Source organism: Mobula hypostoma, chromosome 8 (genome assembly GCF_963921235.1).
Source record: "Mobula hypostoma chromosome 8, sMobHyp1.1, whole genome shotgun sequence".
Classification (NCBI taxonomy): Eukaryota; Metazoa; Chordata; class Chondrichthyes; order Myliobatiformes; family Myliobatidae; genus Mobula; species Mobula hypostoma.
In genome coordinates, this window is record NC_086104.1 from 66,228,397 (window position 1) to 66,253,405 (window position 25,009).

General features: G+C 40.3%; 1 protein-coding gene across 6 annotated transcripts in view; it reads left to right on the forward strand.

Moving 5' to 3' along the window:
• arid1b (AT-rich interactive domain 1B) overlaps positions 1–25,009 on the forward strand; it is a 421,995-nt gene that overhangs the window by 154,415 nt on the left and 242,571 nt on the right. For all 6 annotated transcript variants that reach the window (XM_063056016.1, XM_063056019.1, XM_063056018.1 and 3 more), the window contains exon 4: positions 3,936–4,046. In XM_063056016.1, coding sequence (XP_062912086.1) covers positions 3,936–4,046 — 111 coding nt within the window. The remainder of the gene's footprint in view (positions 1–3,935; positions 4,047–25,009) is intronic.

Below are 25,009 nucleotides of genomic sequence, written 5' to 3' on the forward strand. Positions count from 1 at the left end.
CTCTCTCTCTCTCTCTCTCTCTCTCTCGCTCTCTCGCTCTCTCGCTCTCTCTCTCTCTCTCGCTCTCTCGCTCTCTCTCTCGCTCTCTCATTGCAGGGTGAATTCTCAGGTTTCTTTATCTTTAAGCTTCCTAATCAAGTCTAGGTCATTACATAACACCCAGTCGAGAACTGCCCTTCCCTTCGTGGGTTCAACCACAAGCTACTCTAAAAGCCATCTCGTAGGCATTCTGCAAATTTCCTCTCATGGGATGCAGCACCAACTAGATTTTCCCAATCTACCTGCATATTGAAATTCCCCTTGATTATCGCAACAGTACCCTTTTTACATGTATTTTGTATCTCCCTTTGTAATCTGGCTACTGTTTGGAGGCCTGTATGTAACTCCCACCAGGGTCTTTTACCCGTGCATTTTCTCAGCCCTACCCACAAGGATTCTACATCTTCTGATCCTATGTCACCTCTTTCATTTTTTACCAGTAGAGTCACCCCACTCCCTCTGCCTGCCTGCCCTTTCCTTTCAATACCGTGTGAACCCTAGGATGATATTGACACTAAAGTAGCAGGAATATTGGGTTTGGTTGCACTGACTTCTGACTGGTGGATCTGTAGTAGTGTTGATGACCAGCATTGCATGGATTATCCAGACTGCTGTGATTGTGCTCTGCATGAAAGAGTGATGTACACTGAAGGCCTGATGCTGACACATTGCCATGGAGTCTAGGGTCATTTTGAAGATTGTGTACGCTTTGTCTCTGGCCCCTTGGTTTTATTTCAGCCATAGCCGGCCTGTTGTGCACAACTCTTTTCATTTGAATGGTTTATTGACCTCCATCCACAAGGTAAACTTTGCTAAGTATTTTTTCGAACTGAAACTATTTTACTGTTTATGTTCTAATTAAATTACATTTATTACTTTAAATTATTCAAACAAATTTCAACTGTTTTCAAATAGTGGCCCCTGTGGCCAGTACTATGAAGTTGGCCCATTAAATGGTTGATAGGCCTCAGTATTTTTCAGGGAAGCTTATAAGCTATGCAGAGCATGAGAATTCAAGATGAAAACTAACACAAGTTGGATAAGGGTGAGAGAAATAATTGCTGAACTAAAAATGGCAACCGAACCTCAGTGCGAAAAAAAAGCACAATGGTCTGAATCGTCTGTTTGTGTGTGTTTTAAAAGGTTAGATGGTCCAGCATTCATCTGTTAACACATTTGTACAGGTTCAGGAATAGGAAAGGTTTAGAGGGATATGGGGCTATTGCAAGTAAATGGGACTAGCACACGGAAGCACCTTGGTCTGCATGGGCAGGTTGGGCCGAAGGACCTGTTTCCGTTGCTATACTCTTTCTGATTCTGCATGGGGCAGATGCTATCTGTCCCCAGCAACAGTCTAAATTGACCATTACTGAACCAAACATTGCATTGCTGAACAGCAGCCTTTCCAACACCAGTCCTCTCAAGAGATGCAGTGTGATTCATTGCAAAGTGAATGCTAGTAGAGAGCAGCAGTTCATACCAAATTCCCAGCACTCAGACTGAGCATATGTCTTTTTTTAAAGTTTGGGGCGGGGATGAGCTTTGTATTTGCGAATGTTTGGACTGGAGAATAGAGACCTACAATGAGTCAGCCCTGTGTGGGATACCAATGTTGTTGCAAATGTGACAAAAAGTACTGGGGCTACTGCCTGTCATCCTTTACAAAAATTGGCTTTGATAAGGGAAGCATAATCTTAAAATTCATGGAATAAAATCACAGGGTATGGTTAGTACTTAGAATGTCTGGCAAAATACACACATTGTAGATTGGGCATAATTGAAACTTAATTTGACAAGAGATAATGTGAGGTGCTGCAATTTTGAAAAAATTGCTGAATGGCAGATTAAATTGTGAAATGAGTGAATAAGATTAAGGCTTTCTATCTGTACTATGCCCATTCAATCAAAGGATAAAGTAAAAACAGAAAACGTTGGAAATACTGAGCAAGTCATTCTGTATTTTATGATTCAAGATCATTGACACAAAATACGAGGGGTGTATAATAAGTTCGTGGCCTAAGGGAGAAGGATTCAATTTTAGAAAACCTAGCACATTTATTTTTCAACATAGTCTGCTCCTACATTTACACACTTAATCCAGTGGTCATGGAGCATACGGATCTTGGACCTCCAGAAAGTGTCTACAGCATGGGTGATTGATAAGTCTGTGGCCTTACGTAGAAGGAGATGAGTTATATGGCTCTCGTTACATCCATGTGCAGTTCAGCACTTTGAGTGATTATGCAGAAAGTTTGAAGTTAGTAACTTCAAAGTTAACTGAAGACAGTTGACGTTTCAGCATGAGACCTTCATCGGGATTCAGGACTTGGATGAGTGAATAGTGTGGAAGGCTTGCAATATGGCTATAATTCAACTAGCATTCAGAAGGCCCAGTCTTCAAAATTTCAATACATAATTGTGCAATTGTATGGTCTTGTTTGCTTATTATGATTTATTTCTCTTGTTACTCCTATTCTATAACAGACATTTATGCTTTAATCTGAGAATTAGCTGTAAATCAGTAATAGCAAACTCAACAATGATTCTGGAATTAATGGGTTCATGGCCATATCCATATTGTACGGTTTTTGAGTTTTAAGTAGGCTCCACCCTGCTTTTAGTGAGATCTTTTGTGCGGGTCTCAATATTCATCGTGAGTCGTGATCAGGATGGGACATTAACAGTGATTTGAATACGGAAACTGAGGTGGAAACAGTTTATGGCACTGCAGAGAGGCAAGCGAGTTGCAAATATCTGCTGGATGAAGTACTCAAAATAGAGGCCATCTAACTCCTTTACAGTGCACTTAGAATTGACACTGGGTCTCTGCTCCTTAAATTTCAAAAAATAGCTGTATTTGAACAATTCACACAAACTTAATCTCAGTATGTGAAGTTCAAGTTGGTATTTAGCTGTGTCAGGTCTCCATTAATGTGCATTTAGAGTCCATTTAAATCTTTAATGTCTTATTGCATATTATAAATTCTTATTATTTGTTGAACATTTTTTCCTTTTTATTTCTTGTACATTTTGATAACAATTTAACTTGTTTTCTTCTGTCTTTGTTTCTTATGCTTCGAATTTTAATTAGGTGAAGCCATAATTGCATCTGCTGTTATTAGCTGGAACTTCTAAAGATTTTTTTATGTTGAAGAGTGAGACAACAAGTTCCATTTGCAGGACAGTACCAGTACAAACAACGTTTAGGAAGTAGGTTGATGCCTGAATGAAATTTGAAGTTTTTACTGTAGCAAAAATACCTGTAGTTTTATCTTACCATGAGTGAGAAAACACAATTTAAAAACAGCAGGTTTGTAAATTGGATTATTTTACATTTGGTATTTGTCTTTCCCCACATTAACTTTGAAACCACAATGACTTATTTTTGAAGTATATTCTGGGGGCATATAAACACCTTTGAATTGGGAACATAAATATTTTGCATTACCATATTTACTTTGCTACTTTTATGTGTGTACATTGTTCTGTTTTCCAGTCTCGTGTAAATGTTAGTCTCAAATGGGGGGAGAAAAGACAAATGAGATGCAAAGTCATTGCTTGCTCATTTTGTTTGTCCATTGTAAAGCTGTCTAACTTTGGTTCCTGATGTAGTGGAGTGAGGAACTTTCAAAGAAAGCTTCAGACATCTGTTGGTTTAAACATCCTTCTTAATCCCTTGCAACCTGCTGTGCTGTGCAGTGTGGGAGGTTATTGTGCCAGGGAAACGTTGTCTAGCAGTTTAAGATGATCACTTGTCTGTTTTTATGACCTTTCAGAATTGAATTGTTTCCCTCTGCTGGTTATCTCATCACATTGCTAGTCCTTTGCCATGATAACTTCTCATGATACACATGCATAGAGATATAGAAATTTATAAATGAATTTTGTTTTCACAGGATATAACTCAGGAAGGCTATGGAACTCGCACTGCACCACCATTGACATCTAACAAGCCCAACCATGAAGATTTGAATTTGTTACAGCAAGAGAGACCATCAAGTTTGCCTGTAAGTGATTCGTAATAATGCTTTTCATGTTATTGAGTGTACTGTTTAAAGTTACTCTGAAGAATGTGGGATCCTTTATTACGTAAAATATAAAAGAAGCCGTTTTATTACTTCATAAAGAATGTAGGTGATCCCTAAGCTAAGGCTGATGGAAATCTGCCCTTATCAAATTTACAAATCACTGCCTAAAAATTAGAGATGGAGAATACAATTTGCTCTCATGGTCTCACAGAATTTATGTGAAACATTTTATTAAATCAGTGTAATTTTTTGCTCATGACCCACATGTGGATAATGTGGTTCCGTGTTCTGAAAAATCATGATATGGTGTGTTTTACAGGAACATACCCCCCCCCCCACATGCACGCACACCCCACACACACGTCCATGGGGAACACCTACAGAGGTGTTCATCTTGCATCATGGGATGAGACTTCATCAGCAGACTATTTGGCTGTTCCTATAAAGAACAACAATCCATTCAGTCTTTTCTCACAGGTGTACAGTGTATTTGTTTCTACCAGTTTTAAAGTTCATGCATCCAAATTAATCTAGATGCAAAACTTCAGTGTGTGAGCAAAAGAAAGTTCTACTGTCATTTTTTTTGTGTAATAGCAGTAATTTATCTTTTACTAACCCTCTTGCCACTGGAAACAATTTTTTCAATATCTGATTTATCAAATGATGTTGAACACTGATCTGCTAAATAGATCAGTTTTAAAACTACATCACCTTTGTGTCAGTGAGTTGAAAACATCAAAATGATGTTGAAAAAGTTACTTAGTCATTGAGTACTGTATGTAATTGAGAGTAATTACTCTTCATTTATGGCCCCTTTATGTTACATTTCTGTTTCCATTAATTTTGCAAATGTGTGTCAATTGCGCCATTATAATTACATACTATGGTAGGGGTGAGCTGTTTGCCCCTAGAAGCTTGAAGATCTATTCATATATTAGACCTGTCATATGATTTCAGGAGAGTGTCCCTTAAAAATTCTTTTGAATGGAGAGATTCATTTTCCATACAGTTGGGGATTTCCTGTTTTGAAATTGGTTTAGTATTCTTATATTTGTGTGCTGACAAAGGCAGTAGAAAATGCATCATAAGATTCTTACATGTAGTTTATATAGAACATAGAAAAATACAACATAGAAATAGACCCTTTCATCTACAATGTCTGCCAACCATGAAGCCAGTACAAACCTATCCCCCCCTCAATTCTCTGTGTGCTCATGTGCGCCTCTAAATGTCTGATGAACATTGCGATTATATCTGATTCCTTCACTTTCCCTTGTGTATTCCAGGCAATTATCCGTGTAAATCAAAACCGCCCTGTTCATCTCCTTTAAACTTTCCATCCGCATCTTACAGATATGCCCTCAATTATTTGATATTTCTGCCCGTGGGGGGGGGGGGGCGGGAACTCTAATCTACATTATCTATGCCTCTCATAGTTTTGTATACTCACATTAAGTTGTCTTTGACCCTCCAGTGTTCCAGAGAAAACAACTGAAGTTTGTCCAACCTTCCCTTATAGCTTATACTTTCCAATCCAGGCAGCATCCTGGTGAACTTTTTTTTGGAACTGTCCTGTAAACTTCCACATTCTTCCTGTAAAGCAGTGATCAGAGCTGCACACAGTACTCCATATGTATCTTAACCAAAGTTTTATAAGATTGCATCATGATATTCTGACTTTTAAACTCAACGCCCTGACCAACGTAAAAACATGTATACCATGAGCCTTCTTTACCAGCCTCTTCTGCTTGTGTTGCCACTTTCAGAGGGCTGTAGACTTACAGGCCTACCTACATTTTTGTCACAACAGGTCCTCAGAACTGATCACCACTAGTCATAGATCTTCAGTCAGAATAATGCTCCTTCTACCCTTTGTCTTCTATGGTTAAGCCATTTTTGAATCTAATCTGCCAAGTTTCCATGGATCCTATGTCCCATCTTCCACATCAGTATAGAGTAAGGGACCTTGTCGAAGCTTTACTGAAGTCCATGTATACATCCAGTGCCCTACCTTCATCAGCATCTTCAACACCTCAAAAGCCTCAGCTCTGCAAAAAGCTATGCTGATTATCTCTAATGAGACCCAGATTTTCCAAATGCAATTAGATCTAATATCTAAGAAATTTCTCTAGTAATGACCCACCCACCCACTCTATAGTAATGTCCCACCCTATAATTTCCTGGTTTGTCTCTATTGTTTTTCTTCTGCAGAGGAACAGCATTGGCTGTTCTCTAGCCTCTGGGACTTTACCTGTGACTAAAGAAAATGCAAATATCTGGTAGCCCCAGCAATCTTCTCGGTTGCCTCTCTTTGTAATCTGGGTTGGATCAGGCTCTAGGGACTTGTGCACCTTAATACTTTTCAAGAGCCCCTCCTTCATGTTAAGAATGTGTCAGAGAATTTAGCATGCCATCTTCACTATGTCCTTCATGTACTTCTCCTTGACAAATAGTGATGTAATTGCCACTTGCTCTGGCTCAAGACATAAATTCCCTTCTTTGTCCTTAAAGGTTCCTATCCGTTTGTTTTATTTTTAATGTGTGTTTCAAATGCCTTGGGCTTTACTTTAATCCTATTCACCATAAGATATTCATGGACCTGTTTTATCCTCCTGATTCCCTGTTTATGTTCTTTCTTCCTTCCTTTATATTCCTCCAAGGGCCTGTCCAAATTCAGCCTCCTAAACCTTATCATGCCTTCTTTACTTTTTCACTAAATTTGCAATCTGTCTTGTTATCCAAAATTCATGAATCTACCCATCCTTGTCTTTCTTTCTCACAGGCCTTCTTTCACAGGGCTTCCACTTCAGATGTGGACTTGCCCAACAACTGCTGTTCCCAACTTACTCTCCCTAGTTCCTGCCCAATACTGTTGTAATTGACTTCTCAATTCAACCAGTGAGTTTTAATAAATAAATTGTTAATTTTTCTAGGCCTGTTGTGAATATCATCCAAAGTTAAGTGAGAAAGCAGTTGAGAATATTTTTCTCTCAAGTAATCTCTTGCCATGGCAATTTGGAGCAGTATGTTTAAAAAATCTGGTGTAGGGCATGTAAATGATTTGCCCCCCCCCTCCCCCGCTCCACTGCTGGCTTAGTGAAATAAAGCCTTGGTGCTAAAGATGATAGCTGTGGGGTGGGGGAGAATGCTGATGTTGGTTTGTCTAACTTGCCAGTTTTTGGGGAAGCGTTGTTTGTGGTTCAGCTCCAGTGATTTGAGATACCTGTTGTGGGTAAGTCAAGTCTTGAAAGAATATGAATAGACAAGTGAGCTCATTTCCTTTTCTCGGAAAGCTATAGGATGTGTGGGTATCCTGGAATAGAGACTTTTGTTCAAGTTATACTGACATCAGGACTCGTGGCATGAGGGGCAACCTATAAATATTTCGGGGAAAATTTTAGACAATGTTTATGCAAGCATAAATTTGTCTATGAAAAAGGCACTTGTAACTTGTATTTTATTCCTGGAGAGGGAATGAAACTGACTCTCTCTCAGAGTTTTCTATCCAATGTTGAACAAAACTCAATCTCTGGTTGTCATTAATACAATTTTCTGTTTTCAAAGAACAACTACCATCATTTTACAATATTTCACACCCAGTTACTGATTTGTAATTGAAATTTCTGATTTTCACTGTAATATAATGAGAGTTTCAGCCACAGCCTAATGGGTTGCATTCTCACTTGTGACTCAAGAAGTATAGTGTTCAAGTCCCATTCAAGATCTATGGACAAAAGTGTGGTTAACACTGTGGTGGAGTTCTGAAAGAGTTTTGTACAGTTGGAAGTATCAACTTTAAGTTGCGTGTTAAGTCAAGACCTGTCTGTTCTCCAAGGTAGTTATTGTGGCATAATTTTAAAAACAACAGTATAGCTGTCTGCATTGTATAGCTGTACTGACTGAGTTACATATCTGAATCCATCTTGTATATTAAAAAAAAGGCTGGTTACAGTCAAATTGCTATTGTGAGACTTTGCTATGACTAAATTTGAGGCCATGCTTTCGGCTTTATTAAAGTGATCACAGTGCTGAAGTACTTTCTTCGTATCAAACTATTTTGGAGTGTTGCAAAGGTGTGAAAAGCACTTGGAAATTTTAAGTCCTTTTTCCCCCCAGAATAAAAGGACTTAACTCGGACAGATAAATCAGAAAGATTCTCTATAAGCTGCAGTTTCGTCAGGGCTGAACTTAAATAGGAAAATTGTACCCACGCTCCCCATTTAATCCCATATATTGTTGTTCTTACACCCCAGTTAGAATTAAGTGTCAGAAATCTGTAAACCCATGACAACTGTGGTTTATCATAATTTGCACATGGACTACTGCATTGTTTTCTGGTAAATTAGGAAAGTTGTGAAAAATTAATACTTGTTAAAAATGTTAACAGCAAATTTCTTGGTGTCAGTACCAGCTCTGTATTGAGTCAATCAGATGATCACCTTAAAGTAGTAGAATTTTGGATTGGTAGTGGCACCTGAATATTCATTGTCAGTGTTTGGATGTTGTAGCGTCGTCATATTTGTAATTGTGTATTGGAAACAATGGATTTCCATCAAAGATACTAAACCTTTGTATTTAAAATTTAGTTTTGTGGACTTGTAAAAGGATTTTTTGATCATGTGATACTGTGTATGCATTGAAGAATGTATGCAGTGTTCGGCCAACATAATACAAAAAGGATATTGGAGCAATTGAAGCAAGAAAGAAGAGATGAATGGCAATGACTGAGTGATTAAATTATGCAGAGCAATTATATGAACAATTGTGCATGATGTCACTGAGAGAAGATCAACTTGGGAGGTGATATAATTGATGTTTATAGGACTCTAAAAGGATGTGGTAATATAAACCTTGATAAATGACAAAAGAGGCTGCAATACTGGATATGTGAAATAAAAAGAAAAACATGTCGGTCAGGAAAAATGTGCCAATAGAGGAAACAGAGCTTGGACTTAAATTTTAAAGCTTTAATTTTCTTGGGTTGTCTGACCTATTGAGCGGGGTTACCCAACCTTTTTTGCACGGTGGACTGGTTTCATATTGGCAATATTCTTGCGGACCGGTGGGGAGGGTGTGATGGTAGGGTTGCCACGAACAAGAGTAGCAGTCAAGTATGGGACACTTGTTTACCCCAAGAAAGACTACCATGACCATGAAGCCTTGCATGGGTGTGTGTATGTGCCGATTTTTTCCTACAAGTCGTTTTTGGCGATTCTGTTCAGTGAAACTACACTGTACATACATTATATAGGCTATGCATTGATCATATCATTCCTGCTTTTACTATATGTTAGTGCTATTTTAGATTTTGTGTGTTATTTGGTAGGTTATTTTTTGGGTCTGGGAACGCTCAAACAATTTTCCCATATAAATTAATGGTAATTGCTTTTTCGCTTTATGCCATTTCGGCACGAAAGGTTTCATAGGAACGCTCTACCTTAACGGGGAAAATACGGGACAAGGGCGGTCCCGTATGGGACAAATCAACTTAGCCCAATATATGGGATGTCCCGGCTAATACGGGACAGTTGGCAACCCTAGGGGGCGTGTTAATCACGACTGGAATATCGGTGATAAGTCAACTATAAGTCACTTATAAGTGGCTAATACACTCAATTTCGTTTCTAAAAGGGTTTATCTAACAAATTTAATATTAAACAGCACATATTTTCCTCGCATGAATATAGTGATAAGTCAATTATAAGTCACTTATAAGTCAATAGCATCATAACATTTTAAGTAACGTTTGGATATTAAACACACAGTGCATGTTTTCCTTGTATGAACATATAAAATCATTGCAACACACCAATTTCGCTGAATCAGTGGGAGCCCTGGGCTTGTTTCTCTGTAACAAGACAGTCCCATCGAGGGGTGATGGGAGACAGCGATAATTGAAGGGGGTTCCTTATGTCCAGTCTATTCCGCAGTTTAGTTTTCGTTGCATTCATTGCAGAGAACCCCACTTCGCAGAGATATGTTGGAAATGGAAGCAACGTTTTCAGTGCTTTCGTGGCTATCTCAGGATACTTAGCCTTGACTTTGATCCAGAATGCTAACAGAGATGTTATGTCAAACATACTTTTCAGCCCGCCGTCATCTGCAAGCTCAAGGAGTTGATCATCTTCCCGCGCTGACATGGATGACGCATGCGTAATAACCTCGCGTGTGTACAAGTTCAACAGTGCGTGACAGAGAATGAGGAAAGGTGCAGCTGACTCATATCGCCAAATCATATCGTTTCCTCGTGGCCCGGTACTGGTCCGCGGCCAGGTGGTTGGGGACCGCTGCTGTTGCATGTTTCCATTGTTTTCTGTTTATAGACCATTATGAGCTGTTTTGCCATACCTCAAATAATAGTACATTGCATATGAAGGGGAATAAACTTAAATCTATTTATACTTTATTGTTGCCAAACAATTGGTACTAGAATGTACAATCATCACAGCGATATTTGATTCTGTGCTTCACACTTCCTGGATTACAAATATTAAATATTAAAAATATTAAAATAGTTAAAAATTAGTAAATATTAAAAATTTAAATTATAAATCATAAATAGAAAATAGAAAAATGGGAAGTAAGGTAGTGCAAAAAAACCGAGAGGCAGGTCCGGATATTTGGAGATCCGTTCAGCAGTCTTATCACAGTTGGAAAGAAGCTGTTCCCAAATCTGGCAGTACGAGTCTTCAAGCTCCTGAACCTTCTCCTGGAGGGAAGAGGAATGAAAAGTCTGTTGGCTGGGTGGGTCGTGCCCTTGATTATCCTGGCTGCACTGCTCCGACAGCATGCGGTGTAAAGTGAGTCCACGGACGGAAGATTGGTTTTGTGATGTGCTGCGCCATGTTCACGATCTTCTGCAGCTTCTTCCGGTCTTGGACAGGACAACTTCCATACCAGGTTGTGATGCACCCTAGAAGAATGTTTTCTACGGTGCATCAATAAAAATTAGTGAGGGTTTTAGGGGACAGGCCAAATTTCTTTAGTTTTCTCAAGAAGTAAAGGCGCTGGTGGGCCTTCTTGGCAGTGGACTCTGCTTGGTTGGACCAAGTCAGGTCATTTGTGATATTGATATTGTTAATATTGATATTAACTTTGGCAGCTTTAAATATGAGTCAAGTTTTACAGATAACATTCAGACATTCAGGACATTTTGAGATGCATTTAGTCAGACATACGAAGAGGCAGGGAATGAAGGGATGTAAGTCAGATATGCACAGATGGGATTTGTTTAAGTTGATCTTAGTCGTCACAGGCATCGTGAGCCAAAGGACCTGTTCTAGTGCTGTAATGTTCTATGTTCTAGGATGCCACACTTGAAGAATGTGACATGTGTGATGATTTAGGATTAAAAACCCTATGTCTTAAACTGATCAGATTATTCACCTATGTTTAACAGTTTAAAACAAAGCAAGAAAAGTGAAATTACTAAAGTAATAATGGTGCACTCCAATATTAAATGAAGATATGAAATGCATTGAAGATTGGCACAAGGCAGTGTAAATGGTTGAAAAAAATAGCAAAGGAGGAGGGAAGCATAGAAAATCTTTGGGCAGGTTTTTCAACTTCATTGTGCATGTGGGGGGTGTTAGTATTAATGGAAGAGTAGACGAGGATATCATTGAGGCAGCTATCCATTAAAACCTCTGAGTTTGAAGGGAGCATAAGAATTAGGAGCAGGAACCAATTTGGCTAATTAGTTGCAATAAATTACACCTAAGGTGGGTGGGTAGCCAGAAAATTGGAATGGGGAGGGGTTAGTGGTGGTCTGTGAGAGAAAAAGTTACTGGGAAAGGAGAGGGAGAATGGGACTAACAGGACTGCTCTGTTGAGTGCCAGCACAGCCTCAACAGGCAGAATAGCCTCCTTCTGTATTGCAGTCATTTAATAATTTTCGAGGAGTTTGATTTCGTAGGTAGGGTCAAGTATTTTTGTTGGTAACACTGACCTGGTTGTGGTGGAGTCATACACTTGTTTGAAATTAGCCAAGGGTATAAAATGGATATGTAGCCAACCACAGTATGAAATTGAGTTAAGAGTCAGATTAGCCTTGACCTTCCTTTTCCCATGTTCTCTTCAAGTACATGCTCACTCCCTTCACTTTAGTCGCTCAGATTCAGCACAGAAATATAAGACTTTCATCCCATTGCTGGAGAGGACTCAACCATAAGTCCAGATGTTAAAGTACAATTTAGCATCATAAGACTGTGGATTCTGGTTAATTGGGATACATTAGGATCAGGACATTTTGGCTCAATTAAGCAACTTCCCCCAGTTAGCCAAAGTTTCATGGAAATAGTTAAGAAGGTATAAAGAAAAGACAAACTACCATTTAACTGAGTAACGATTATGTATTTGAATGAAATACAAAATAAATTGGAACACACTCTATATTACTATAAACCTGTAATTGTTCCTGATAGTTATCGATGGAAGAATTCACCTGCTGCATTCTTTTGATTGACTGCAAATAAACAAACTCAACACAGGCATCTCATAGATAATGGACTGCCTTCATACAATGCTATCGACGATTACATTCTCCAAATCTTCATTTTCACTGTAACATTCAAGGTGATTCTTCATAGATCCTAACTTTTTTAAGTGAAGTAGTTTATTTTACTCTCGCCTGTTTCTGGCATCTCTAAGCCTGAATGCTTGAAACTGCAGTGAGCAAATAGTTCTGAATTGTCTTGCTGCTTACTTCTCACCAACATTCAGTGACAAAAATCACTGCTTTTTGAACACAGGCACAGGCACACGCAACTGATGCTATTTAAAATTGTTTGGCCAAAGCTCTGTGTAGTGTCTAACGGCCACTCAAGTGAAGGTGCCTTTCGCTAGTTAGAAATGTTCGACAGTTCTCCTGCCCCAGTTAAGCAGCATTGTGTTCCAAATAAACAAAAGGAATGCCGGCTATTTTCTTTATTTGCTTTCATTCTTTAAGAATTGTCCCAAGTAAGCAGGTGCCCAAAGTAACTGATGGCCCAACTAACTGGAATCCATGGTACTTGAAATAGATAATTTGTAAGTATTTATGGAAAGGAATTAAAGTAAATCACTGAATTTGCAATTGTAGATAGTACTCAAGTCTGTGAACTGGGACTTTGGATTATTTAAAGTTTTATTTTTGGGTTTTGATATGAAGGTTAATAGAATTCTGGCTGCACATTGGTTTGTATCAGGTATCTTGAAAGAGATTTCAGCTGTAGAACAGAAGACCGACAGACGTTTGTTATTTGACACTGTGATACCTTAATGTACATACTGGTTTGATGGCATTTTTGCTTTTGTTGCTGGGAAAATACTTCCATATGGGGAATATTTCATGGGGTTGAAAATGCTTCTGAGATCTAAGCAGCACTTCTCTCTACGAAAGACAGCAAACAAAAACAGAAATATTTAACTAAGAGCCTATAATAGTTTCTTGTGGAGTTCATAGATTATGGCTGTATGGAGGCAGTTTGAAAAGGGTGGGAATGTCCCTAAGATTAATAGGTTCAGTTTGGTTTTAGGGTATGGTAGTTTTGAATTCCTATTGCAGGAAAGAGAAAATATCAACCAGTGTTTCCACCAGTAGTTTTGTGTGATTAGTAGTGTGAGTTGTTGAAGTAGGAACTGTAATGGAGCAATTTGCATTCTGCTATTTAGTGACACAGATATATGAAGTAGTGAGAATTGCTGAGTCTAGCTGGATGATGCAATTCTGGAAAGAGCAAGTAAAATTTTAGGATGAAAAGAATGGATAGAATAAACATTAAAAACATAACTGACTCTTTCATATCTAGGGCAGGTTGTAAACAACATAAAAGGTTACAAAATTATATAACGTGTGAAGGATATATCATTCCAAGTTCAGTATGCCAGTTAGAAGTTGCAACAGTAAGTACTCCTTCCTAAATTGGTCAGTCATTTTGGGAAGTTTGCTTATTTTGAATATAAATTGGTTAAAGTATGTTCCAGGATTTGGATTTTTTTTGTCAGAAATTTATACATTTTCTCCCATTATTTTTCCAGTTGAACTTTCTAATGAATGAGTATCTCATAGTGGGTGGATCTGATAGCCCACCTACACAGAGATGGTAGGGGTTGTGACCTATGCCTCAGTTAATACCGAATGGCTTGTGAGAACTATGAATAGCCATTGGTATCGATCTGGACAGATTTTAAACCTCAATCTATTGATATTATTTGTGCAATGTAGGTGCATCTATGAAACTTCATAATATCAAAACTCATTGAAATGAATCTTTACAGTTTTAAAGTATGAAAAAGGTGAAATATTTTGTAATATCATGCATGATTTGTATTTTTTTTAAGAAAATGCTCACTGATGAGAAATATATTCAGAAAATTTTCAGCAGTGTCATGCATGTGTGAAATTTTTGTATTGTGAATTGCTAGAAACAGCCAACATACATTTAGGAATTTTATCTTCTGGTCTTGACAAGAAAGAACATTTTGAGTTATAAATATAGCAAAACTGGAAATACATTCTTCATGCCTGATTTGTACCTCATTGTAGAGAACTGAGTTATGAGGGAAGACAAGGGGAAAATGACTTTTCAGTTCAGAATCTCAGTGTTCTTCACTTGGCTTTAGAACATCTTGTGAACAGCAAAGCATATGTCAGGCTGTTGTTCATCAATTACATCTCAGTGTTCAACACCATCATCCCCTTAGTACTAATCAACAAGCTTCAAAACCTGGCCCTCTAGCTCTCTCTCTGCGATTAGATCCTCGACTGCCTTATTGGAAGGCCACAGTTAAGGTGGATCGACGTCTCCTCTTCACTGACAATCAACATAAGTACACCTCAAGGATGTGTGCTTATCTCATTGCTCTACTCTGTAAATTTATGACAGTGTGGCTAGGTACAGCTTGAATGCCATCTATAAATTTGCCGATGATGCCATTGTTATTGACAGAATTGCAGATGGTGATGAAGTGGCATAAAGGAATAACTTTATTGGGCTGGTTGCATGGTGGCATAACAACAATGTCAGCAAAACTAAGGAATTGACTGTGGACTTCAGGATGAAGTCGCTTGAACGCACACCATACGGCGCCTGTGGTGGAAAGGGTGAGCAGCTTCAAGTTCCTTGGCTTCAGGATCTTATATTATCTATCCTGTGCCCAACATATTGATGTGTCATGAAGGAGGTATGCCAGTGGCTCTGCTTCATTCAGTGTTTGAGGAGATTTGGTATGTCACAAAAGACTCTTGCAAATTTCTACAGATGTACGGTGGAGAGTATTCTGAATGGTGCATCACTGCCTGATATGGAGGTTCCAATGTGAAGGATTGAAAGAGGTGGCAAAAGGTTGCAGACTTGGTCAGCTGTTTGACAGGCACAACTTTTCCCACCATTGAGGCATCTTCTGGAGGCTATGCCTCAATGAATGAGGTGGAATGCATCATCAAGGACGAAGTGGATTTTTGAGTGAGCTGGGTGTGCAGGGTGATTGGGATGAATGAGTTAAGGATCAAATAAAGATCTTCATTTCTTTCTCTATGTGTTCAATGGGATAAATAGAGCAATGGGATGTTAATGCATAAACAGATTGCTGATTAATTCACTCTTAGATTTTCCACTGAATGTTTGTGTTAAATGCAGAGGCAGTTACAACATAATGCAGTTTTCACCAGTTTTCCCGAGTTATGCTTTTGCCTCAATTTCAGAACGTGTTATTGCATCAAAATGAATTTTATTTTGTTTTTCTTAGTCAAACATGGATATTTGAAAGAATGTAAACGTAATATAATTCCATATGGAATGAATTAATGTTTTACTGATTTTTTTTTGCTGTGACTGGATAATTTATTTTGATCTTAGCTGGTAACTTGTAGATTTCGGTATTCAAGCATATGATGACAGCCCTACGGTCTTCATTCAGCTTAACAGGTCTTTGAGTTAAATCTCTGCGGAGCAGGAGATTGCAGATGAGTTGGAGACAGTTATTTGTGGTCTTCACGTGCCAATTGTAAAATTTAAGTGGGAACTGTTGGGACTAGTCTGTGGAGTGGGAGTTGGGTTAATAGTAACTAGGGTTAATTAGCAAGGCCTAATAAAAAGAAGTGGGGTTTGAACAAAGCAGCCATTGTTGAAGTGTCCATTATGTGAGTAGACAGTGTTAAAGTGATCATGCTTTGGCTCAACAGACCTGGGTAGTAACAGGCAAAGGCTAGAACTTAAGTTTGAGAAGTTAGAGGTGTAGGCAGGATGGTAGTTAAGGCAGTGGAATGCTCCCCCTGTGAGATGTGGGATTTCAGGGTACCTAACAGTCTCCCTGAAGACTACATCCGCAGGAAGTGCACCCAACCTCAGTTCCTGACTGACAAGGAGCTGGATGTACTCAGGACCATCCGAGAGGCTGAAAACTTCATGGATAGGTGGTCACACCCAGAGTGCAGGCTTCAGATGGGAGATCACCAGAAGAAAGAGGAGTAGCCAGTCACTGCAGGGTTCTTCTGTGGCCATTCCCCTCAGCAGCAGGTACCTCTTTGGATACTACTGGGGGAGATGACCTATCAGGGCACAACAGCAGCAGCCAGGCCAGTGGCATTGTGGCCAGCTCTGACGTACAGCGGGAAAAGATAAAAAAATCAGGCAGAGGGGTAATGATTGAAGTTTCAATCGTTGGGAATGGTGGAGGAGATTGCAAAAGAGGAGGTAATGAGTGCAGAATGGTGTGTTGCCTCCCAGGTGCTAGGGTTCAGGATATATCAGAGGAGCTGCAAAAGATTCTCAATAGGGAGATTGAACGGCCAGAGGCTGTGGTGCACATTGGCACGAATGATGTAGGTAGAAAGAAGGAAGAGGTCTAGGGCAGTGATTATAGGGGTTTGCAAAAAAGGCTGAAAAACAGGACCTCCAACGTAGTAACCTCTGGATTACTCCCAGTGCCACATGCTAGTCAGGGCAAGAATAGGATGCTAATAAGTGGCTGAGGAGCAGTGCAGGGGAGTTGGTTTCAGATTTCTGAATCGTTGGGATCTCTTCTGGGGAAGGTATAATCCTTACAAAAAGGAAGGGTTACACCTGAACCTAAGGGGTACTGACATCCTTGTGGGCAGGTTTGCAAAAGCTTTTGAGTATGGTTTCAACTAAGTTGGCACGGGGGATGGGAACCAGAGTGATCGGGCTAAGGACGCAACAGTTGGTATACAAGTTAATGCAGTGTGTAGTGATACTGAGGAAGGACAGGGAGATGATAGGGCAAAATTGCTGTCAGTGGGATGAGGTGAAATATAAAATGGGGCAAAATCAGAAAAGTGCTGAACACAGGACTGAAGGTGTTATATTTGAATGCATGCAATATACAGAATAAGGGAGTTGATATGTTGCACAATTAGAGATTGACAGGTCGGACGTTGATGTGGCTGAAAAAAGATCATAGTTGGGAGATTAACATCCAAGAATGCACCTTGTATCAAAAGGACGGACCAGTAGGTTGGGGTGGATCTGTTGATTAAAAAATCGAAACACAGAAGCATAGAAAACCTACAGGCCCTTTGGCCCACAATGCTGTGCTGTGCATGTACTTACTTTAGAAATTACGTAGGGTTACCCATAGCCCTCTATTTTTCTAAGCTCCATGTACCTATCCAGGAGTCTCTTAAAAGACCCTATCGTATCCGCATCCACCACTGTCGCCAGCAGCCCATTCCACGTACTCACCACTATCTGCGTTTTAAAAAAAACACTTACCCTGACATCTCCTTTGTACCTACTTCCACGCACCTTAAAACTGTGCCCTCTCGTGTTAGCCATTTCAGCCCTGGGAAAAAGCCTCTGACTATCCACCCGATCAATGCCTCCCTCATAGGTAGACCTCTATCAGATCACCTCTCATCCTCCGCCGCTCCAAGGAGAAAAGGCCAACTTCACTCAACTTATTCTCATAAGGCATGGTCGCCAATCCAGGAAACGTCCTTGTAAATCTCCTCTGCACCCTTTCTATGGTTTCCCCATCCTTCCTGTAGTGAGGTGACCAGAACTTGAGCACAGTACTCCCAAGTGGGGCCTGACCAGGGTCCTATATAGCTGTAACATTACCTCTGGATCCCTCACACTTATCTGGGTTGAAGTCCATCTGCCACTTCTCATCCCAGTTTTGCATCCTAGCGATGCCCCACTGTAACCTCTGACAGCCCTCCACTCTATCCACATCACCCCCAACCTTCATGTCATCAGCAAATTTACTAACCTGTCCCTCCACTTTCTCATCCAGATCGTTTATAAAAATCACGAAGAGGAGGGGTCCCAGAACAGATCCCTGAGGCAAACCACTGGTTACCGACCTCCATGCAGAATATGACCCGTCTACAACTACTCTTTGCCTTCTGTGGGCAAGCCAATTCTGGATCCACAAAGCAAGGTCCTTTTGGATCCCATGCCTCCTTACTTTCTCAATAAGCCTTGCATGGGGTACCTTATCAAATGCCTTGCTGAAATCCATATACACTACATCTACAGCTCTTCCTTCATCAATGTGTTTAATCACATCTTCAAAAAATTCAATCAGGCTCGTAAGGCATGACCTACCTTTGACACATCCATACTGACTGTTCCTAATATTATGCCTCTCCAAATGTTCATAAATCCTGCCTCTCAGGATCTGGCCTCTCACTTGTCACCCATGGTTCCTTCACCCTACCATTCTTTATCTTCCTCACCGGGACAAATTTATCCCTAACATCCTGCAAGAGATCCCTAAACATCGACCACGTGTCCATAGTATATTTCCCTGCAAAAACATCATCCCAATTCACACCCGCAAGTTCTAGCCTTATAGCCTCATAATTCGCCTTTCCCCAATTAAAAATTTTCCTGTCCCCTCTGATTCTATCCTTTTCCATGATAGTGTTAAAGGCTAGGGAACGAACGAACGAACACACACACACACACACACACACACACACACACACACACACACACACACACACACACATATATATCTATCTATCTATCTCACATATATATCAGGGGTCCGCAACCTTTTCTGCACCGCGGACCGGTTTAATATTGACATTATTCTTCCGGACCGGGGGGTAGGGGGGGGGCCTGGGTAAGGTTGCCAACGGACAAGAGTAGCAGTCAAATACAGGTTTCCCCCGCCATCTGAAGGTAGAGCGTTCCTATGAAACGGTTCGTAAGCCGAAATGTGGTAAAGTGAAGAAGCAATTACCATTTATTTATATGGGAAAATTCTGTGAGCGTTCGCAGACCCAAAAATAACCTACCACATCATGCCAAATAACACATAAAACCTAAAATAACAGTAACATTGAGTAAAAGCTGGAATGACATGATAAATACACAGCCTATATAAAGTAGAAATACTTCTCTACAATGATTGCCTGCACAGATCTCCGTAGCGAAAATCTCACGCAAGCGCTGTTGGCATAAACACGCTCTCCAGTAACCTTTAAACTATGAAGCTGCCAAATCTACCAAATAACACGTAAAAATACACAGGCTATATAAAGTAGAAATAATGTATGTACAGTGTAGTATCACTTACCGGAATTGGTTCAGCATCGAGCACACTAATGATGGTGTGTTTGACTGAGTCATTGCAGGCTGGGTGGTGCAATGGCCCCCACCCTCCAGACTACCGACCCGATACATTGCCGCGAAGAACGCAGCGGTATCCGGGAGGCACCCGGCACATCTTTAAGAAAAAAGCCGAAATAAGCATGCTAATTAATTAGGTGCTGCCCGGCACGTAAATGTCGGCGCAGATCAGAGGCGAACAGTGAGGTTTTGTAAATCGAACGTTTGAAAAGCGGGGGACACCTGTACGTTGTGTTTACCCAGAATAGGACTACAATGACCATGAAGCCTTGCGTGGGCACCAGTGCACATGCGCGCCGTGACCTGCCAACTTTTTTTCCTCTGCAAATGCTTTTTGGCGATTCTGTTCGGGAGGGGGGGTGGGGGTGTTAATCACAACTGGAATATAGGTGATAAGTGTCTAATACACTCAATTTTGTTTCTAAAAGGGTTTATCTAACAAATTTAATATTAAACGCAGCGCATATTTTCCTCGCATGAATATAGTGATAAGTCAATTATCAGGGGAGGACAGGGGAGCTTGAAGTAAGTGTTGAACGAACTTCCAGTAAAAGTGGCAGAAGCAGGTTTGATATCACTTAAAGAAAAATTGGATAGGTATATGGACAGGAAAGGAATGGAGGATTATGGTCTGAGTGCAGGTCGGCGGGACTAGGTGAGAGTAGCGTTCGGCACGGACTAGAATGGCCGAGTTCACCTGTTTCTGTGCTGAAATTGTTATATGGTTATATAAGTAAGTCAATAGCATCATAACATTTTAAGTAATGTTTGGATATTAAACACACAGCACATATTTTCCCCGTATGAATATATAAAATCATTGCAACACACCAATATCGCTGAATCAGTCGGAGCCCTGGGCTTGTTGCCCTGCAGCAAGACGGTGCCATCGAGGGGTGATGGGAGACTGCGATACTCGAAAGGGGTTCCTTATATCCAGTTTATTCCGCAACTTAGTTTTTGTTGCATTCATTGTAGAAAACTCCACTTCGCAGAAAAATGTTGGAAATGGAAGCAACGTTTTCAGTGCTTTTGTGGCTATCTCAGGATATTTAGTCTTGACTTTGATCCAGAATGCCGAAAGAGGTGTTATGTCAAACATACTTTTCAGCCCGTCGTCATTTGCAAGCTCGAGGAGTTGATCTCCTTCCCGCGCTGAGACGGATGGCGTGCGGGTCATGACCTCGCATGCGTAATGACTCAACAGTGCATGACAGGGAATGAGGAAAGGTGCAGCTGACTCATATCGTTTCCTCGCGGCCCGGTAGCACATGCTTTGTGGCCCCCGGGTTGGGGACCGCTGATGTATATATATCTCTCACATATATATATATATATATATATATATCACACAGACACACACACACACGCACGCACGCACACGGAAAAATAATTTGGTCTTGCAATATAGTCTGAGTTAATTCACTCCAACATGTTCATATTGATAATCTTTCAGGAAGTTTAACTAGTTTTGATTTACAAATAACTGTTTCTCAAGCAGCTTTTGATTATATTTTTAACCTTAAAAAGTGAGGGAAAAACGAAAGTCAAAGTGCCTAGGTCTCGTGGGAAAATTGAGAGCTTATAGGAACATGTGGATACTTTATTGATGAATAATTCAATAAGTAGGAGCATACAAGCTTAAAAATTTAAGATGTAGAGTAAGCAAATTGAAGTGAGGGATAGTTCATTGAACTTTGTAATGAACCAGTGTGCATGCGCCGGTCGTGCATGCAGCCTGTTACAGCCGTTCCGATCAGTATTCTTACTTCTTGCTTCTTACTTTTTAACTTACGTTATTTTTTGTATTTTTTTTCACGGTAACACGTCGAAGCTGCACCCTCTCTAACATGCTGGTAGAGAGAGTTTTATTTGGGTTTTTAGCGCTGGAAATAGTTACATTCTGACACGTCTTATTAGCGGGGCAGCAGCATGGTCGCATTGTTTATTCTAGGGACCAGTTGCTTGCGCTTATGCCGGCTGGTTTAGCGAGCAGAGCGGCGGACACCCCTGCTGAAATCTGGAGGAAAACACACAGAGGATGCAGAGGGGGATCACAAAGTCGAGGAAAGAGGACCAGATCGAGACAACAGAGACTTATGGAGAAGAGGAGTTCGGTGGGTAATAAAATGGACGAGTTCACGGTGCTAGCCAGGCGTCAGAGAACATTTCGGGAGTGGAGTGTTATGTGTTTCACTGGAACGGGGCTGCACGAGGACATACCCGATCAAAACTTTTCCATGGACGGCTTCCAGACCGTTCGGGCTGACCGGAAGTGCACTGAGAGCGGTAAGCGTTAAGGAGTTGGGTGCTTACTGTTCTGGTTAACAACAGTTGGTGCAATCCGGGTCATATTACGATCGAGGAACGTGTTTGTAGCCTGGATATTGAACTTTTTACTGTTGGACTTTGGCCATATTCCACCGAGATACAACACTGGGTGACACAGGAGGTCGTTCCTGCCTGTGGCCATCGAACTTGCAGCTCCTCCCATGGAGGATCAGACACCCTAAGCCAGTAGACTGGTCCTGGACTTATTTTCCATCTGGCATAGTTTGCATTTTGTTGTTTGATTGTTTGATTGTTTGTGGTTTTCGTATTGCTATATTTATACTCTATTCTTGGTTGGTGCGGCTGTAACGAAACCCAATTTCCCTCGAGATTAATAAAGTATATCCATCTATCTATCTATCTATCTATTTTATTTTACATTATTGATCAAGGTCACCCCTGTTCACATGCCGTATATGTTGTCATGATATTACTAACACAGGCATCACTAGGAGATACAGAGACTTTGTGTTTATCTGCTTGTCTTTGAAACTATTCAAAAAAAAACATCTTCAGTTGTTTGGTGGTCTGGTATTTATTAACTTTCCTACTTAATTTCATGCAAGGAATGAAAAGTATGTTAAAAATTGACCCTTTGTCTTTTGCTGGCAGTCATCTTTGCAGTTTAGCTTGTCTCTGATTTCCTTACCTGTGCTTAACTCTGATTACCTTTATAAGCTCGCTCTTGGCTTGCTTGCTCCACCTCTGGACTCACTATTGACTCTGGCCTTGGCATTATTGTTGTAAACAATGCTTCTACCTCTCAGCCTTATGCCAGCTATAGCTTATGTATGTGCAATGATCATATTCAGTAAATGATGTTGCTGATACACATTCAAAAGATAATTGTAGGCAAGTAGTTTGTTTTAATTTTGCTTTATCCTTACTTTACATTAATTTCTAACACTCGTTTTTAAGTAAACACAGGAGATTCTGCAGATGCTGGAAATCCAGAACCCACACAAGATGCTGGAGTAACTGCTTAAGTTCCATCATTTTGTGTGATTTTCCAGTAGATTTTTTTACGTTTTAGCAGTTTGAACTGTTGTTCTATTGATCTAGTTGAACTATTGTTGTACGTCTCTGATTACTAAGAATAATAAAGCAACACTTCAAAGGCATTTGATAAGAACAGGGGTTCCCAACCTTTTTTTTTAATACCGTGGACCTATATCATTAAGCGGGGGTCTGTGCACTCAAAAGTTGGGAACCGCTGGACAAGAGCGAGCTTATAAAGGTAATCAGAGCATTGAGAGGGCAGAGCTTCAAGACCTGCTCTCTTAGCCCTCGTCAGCACATACAAGGGCCTGGAATGTCACAGATGGCCATGGCACAAAGCCTTCAACTTTAAGTGGAAAAACAATGATATAGAAAGTGCAAATGCCAAGACAGCATGGACTAGAACGTGAACCAACCCTGTGACTTTGAGTTGTACTTCCCATTCGTTACAATGAAATAAGATAGGTTGAGCAATGGCAGATGGAACCTCAACTTGTTAAGAGCAGGAAGATGCACTTTATCAGTACAGATTTTTCCCGCTATCCAAATGTAGAGTGTTCCTATGAAACCGTTCGTAAGCCGAAATGGCATAAAGCGAAGAAGCTATTACCATTAATTTATAAGGGAAACATTTTTGAACGTTCCCAGACCCAAAAAAATAACCTACCAAATCATACCAAATAACACATAAAAGCTAAAATAACACTAACATATAGTAAAAGCAGGAATGTTATGATAAATACACAGCCTATATCAAGTAAAAATAATGTATGTACAGTGTAATTTCACTTACCAGAATCAGGAAGACAGCGAGCACGCTGGAAGGTTCTTGCATTTTTCTATCATACAGTTCTTTGTAAGCACTCAAGACATCCTGCAAACCTGCCCTAAACCTACGTGCCCTTTCAAAATTAAAGTCATACTTTTCTGCAATCATTGCAGCACTGTCAATCGTAGCAAAAATCTCACGCAGTTCCAAGCTGTGGGGGCTTGATGCTGAGATGCTGTGTGTAGTTCCCAGGGAAGAAGCTCGGCTTTTTGCTGCTCTTGCTGCTCGGGGTGCACTCTGCCTCTATAGCGGCCTACTGCAAAACAAACGCTAAACGCTACTTTGGCTTTTTGCCTTTTTTTGTAAAAGTGAAAATCCTCTGGATTTCTTTCGGTTAGCGAAAATAGGTACTAATGTAGGTCTTTCGTAAAAACGAAGTGGTGTAAAGTGAACATTCGTAAATCGCAGGATACCTGTACGAATGAGAGTAGGGTACTCCCATAGAAGGGGAGTATTGAGGAGGAAGTTCAACAATCCTAGCACAATAAATATGGCTGTGAGGAAAGTATATGGGATACTTCCCTTCAGCTGAGGCATAGAGTAAAAGAGCAGAAGTGTCTTTGTACAAGTTGATAATATATTGTTCAGGCAACAACTGGAGTACTGCATGCAGTCTGGTTCCTGTTGTACAGGTAGGGTGTGATTTCACTAGAGTGAGTGTAGAGAAATTTCACCAGGATGTTGCTTGTGAAAAACTGTTCAACTTATGAAGGGTGACTTTTCAGGCTGAGTTTGTCAAAGTTGAGTTTATCTTCATATTGTTTTCCTTTGAGTGGAGGAGATTGAGGGGGATCTGGGAAAGAGAGAGACATTGATCAGATTAGAGAGTGAGAAACTTTTGCCCATAGTTGAGCTCCTAAAGGGTATAGGTTTAGGTCAGGGGTAGGTGGTCGATAGGGGGTCTGAGAAAGATTTTTTTTCCACCCAAAGGGTGGTGAATCTGAAGTACACTGCTTGGGGGGGCAATGCAGGCAGGTACTCTCATGATGTTTCAGAAGTTGCTGGAGAAGCACTTGAATTACTAAGGCATACCAGGCTACAGAGTAAGTGCTGGCAAATGGGAATTAGTATAAGCATGACCAGGGTAGCCAAAATACCCGTTTGTGTGATGTAAGACAATGTGCCAATTTTAAAAACGGGAGTTCCAAACTGGTGAAGCTTAATGATAAATCTGATGCTTACTAAAGTCAAAGTCAAAAGTC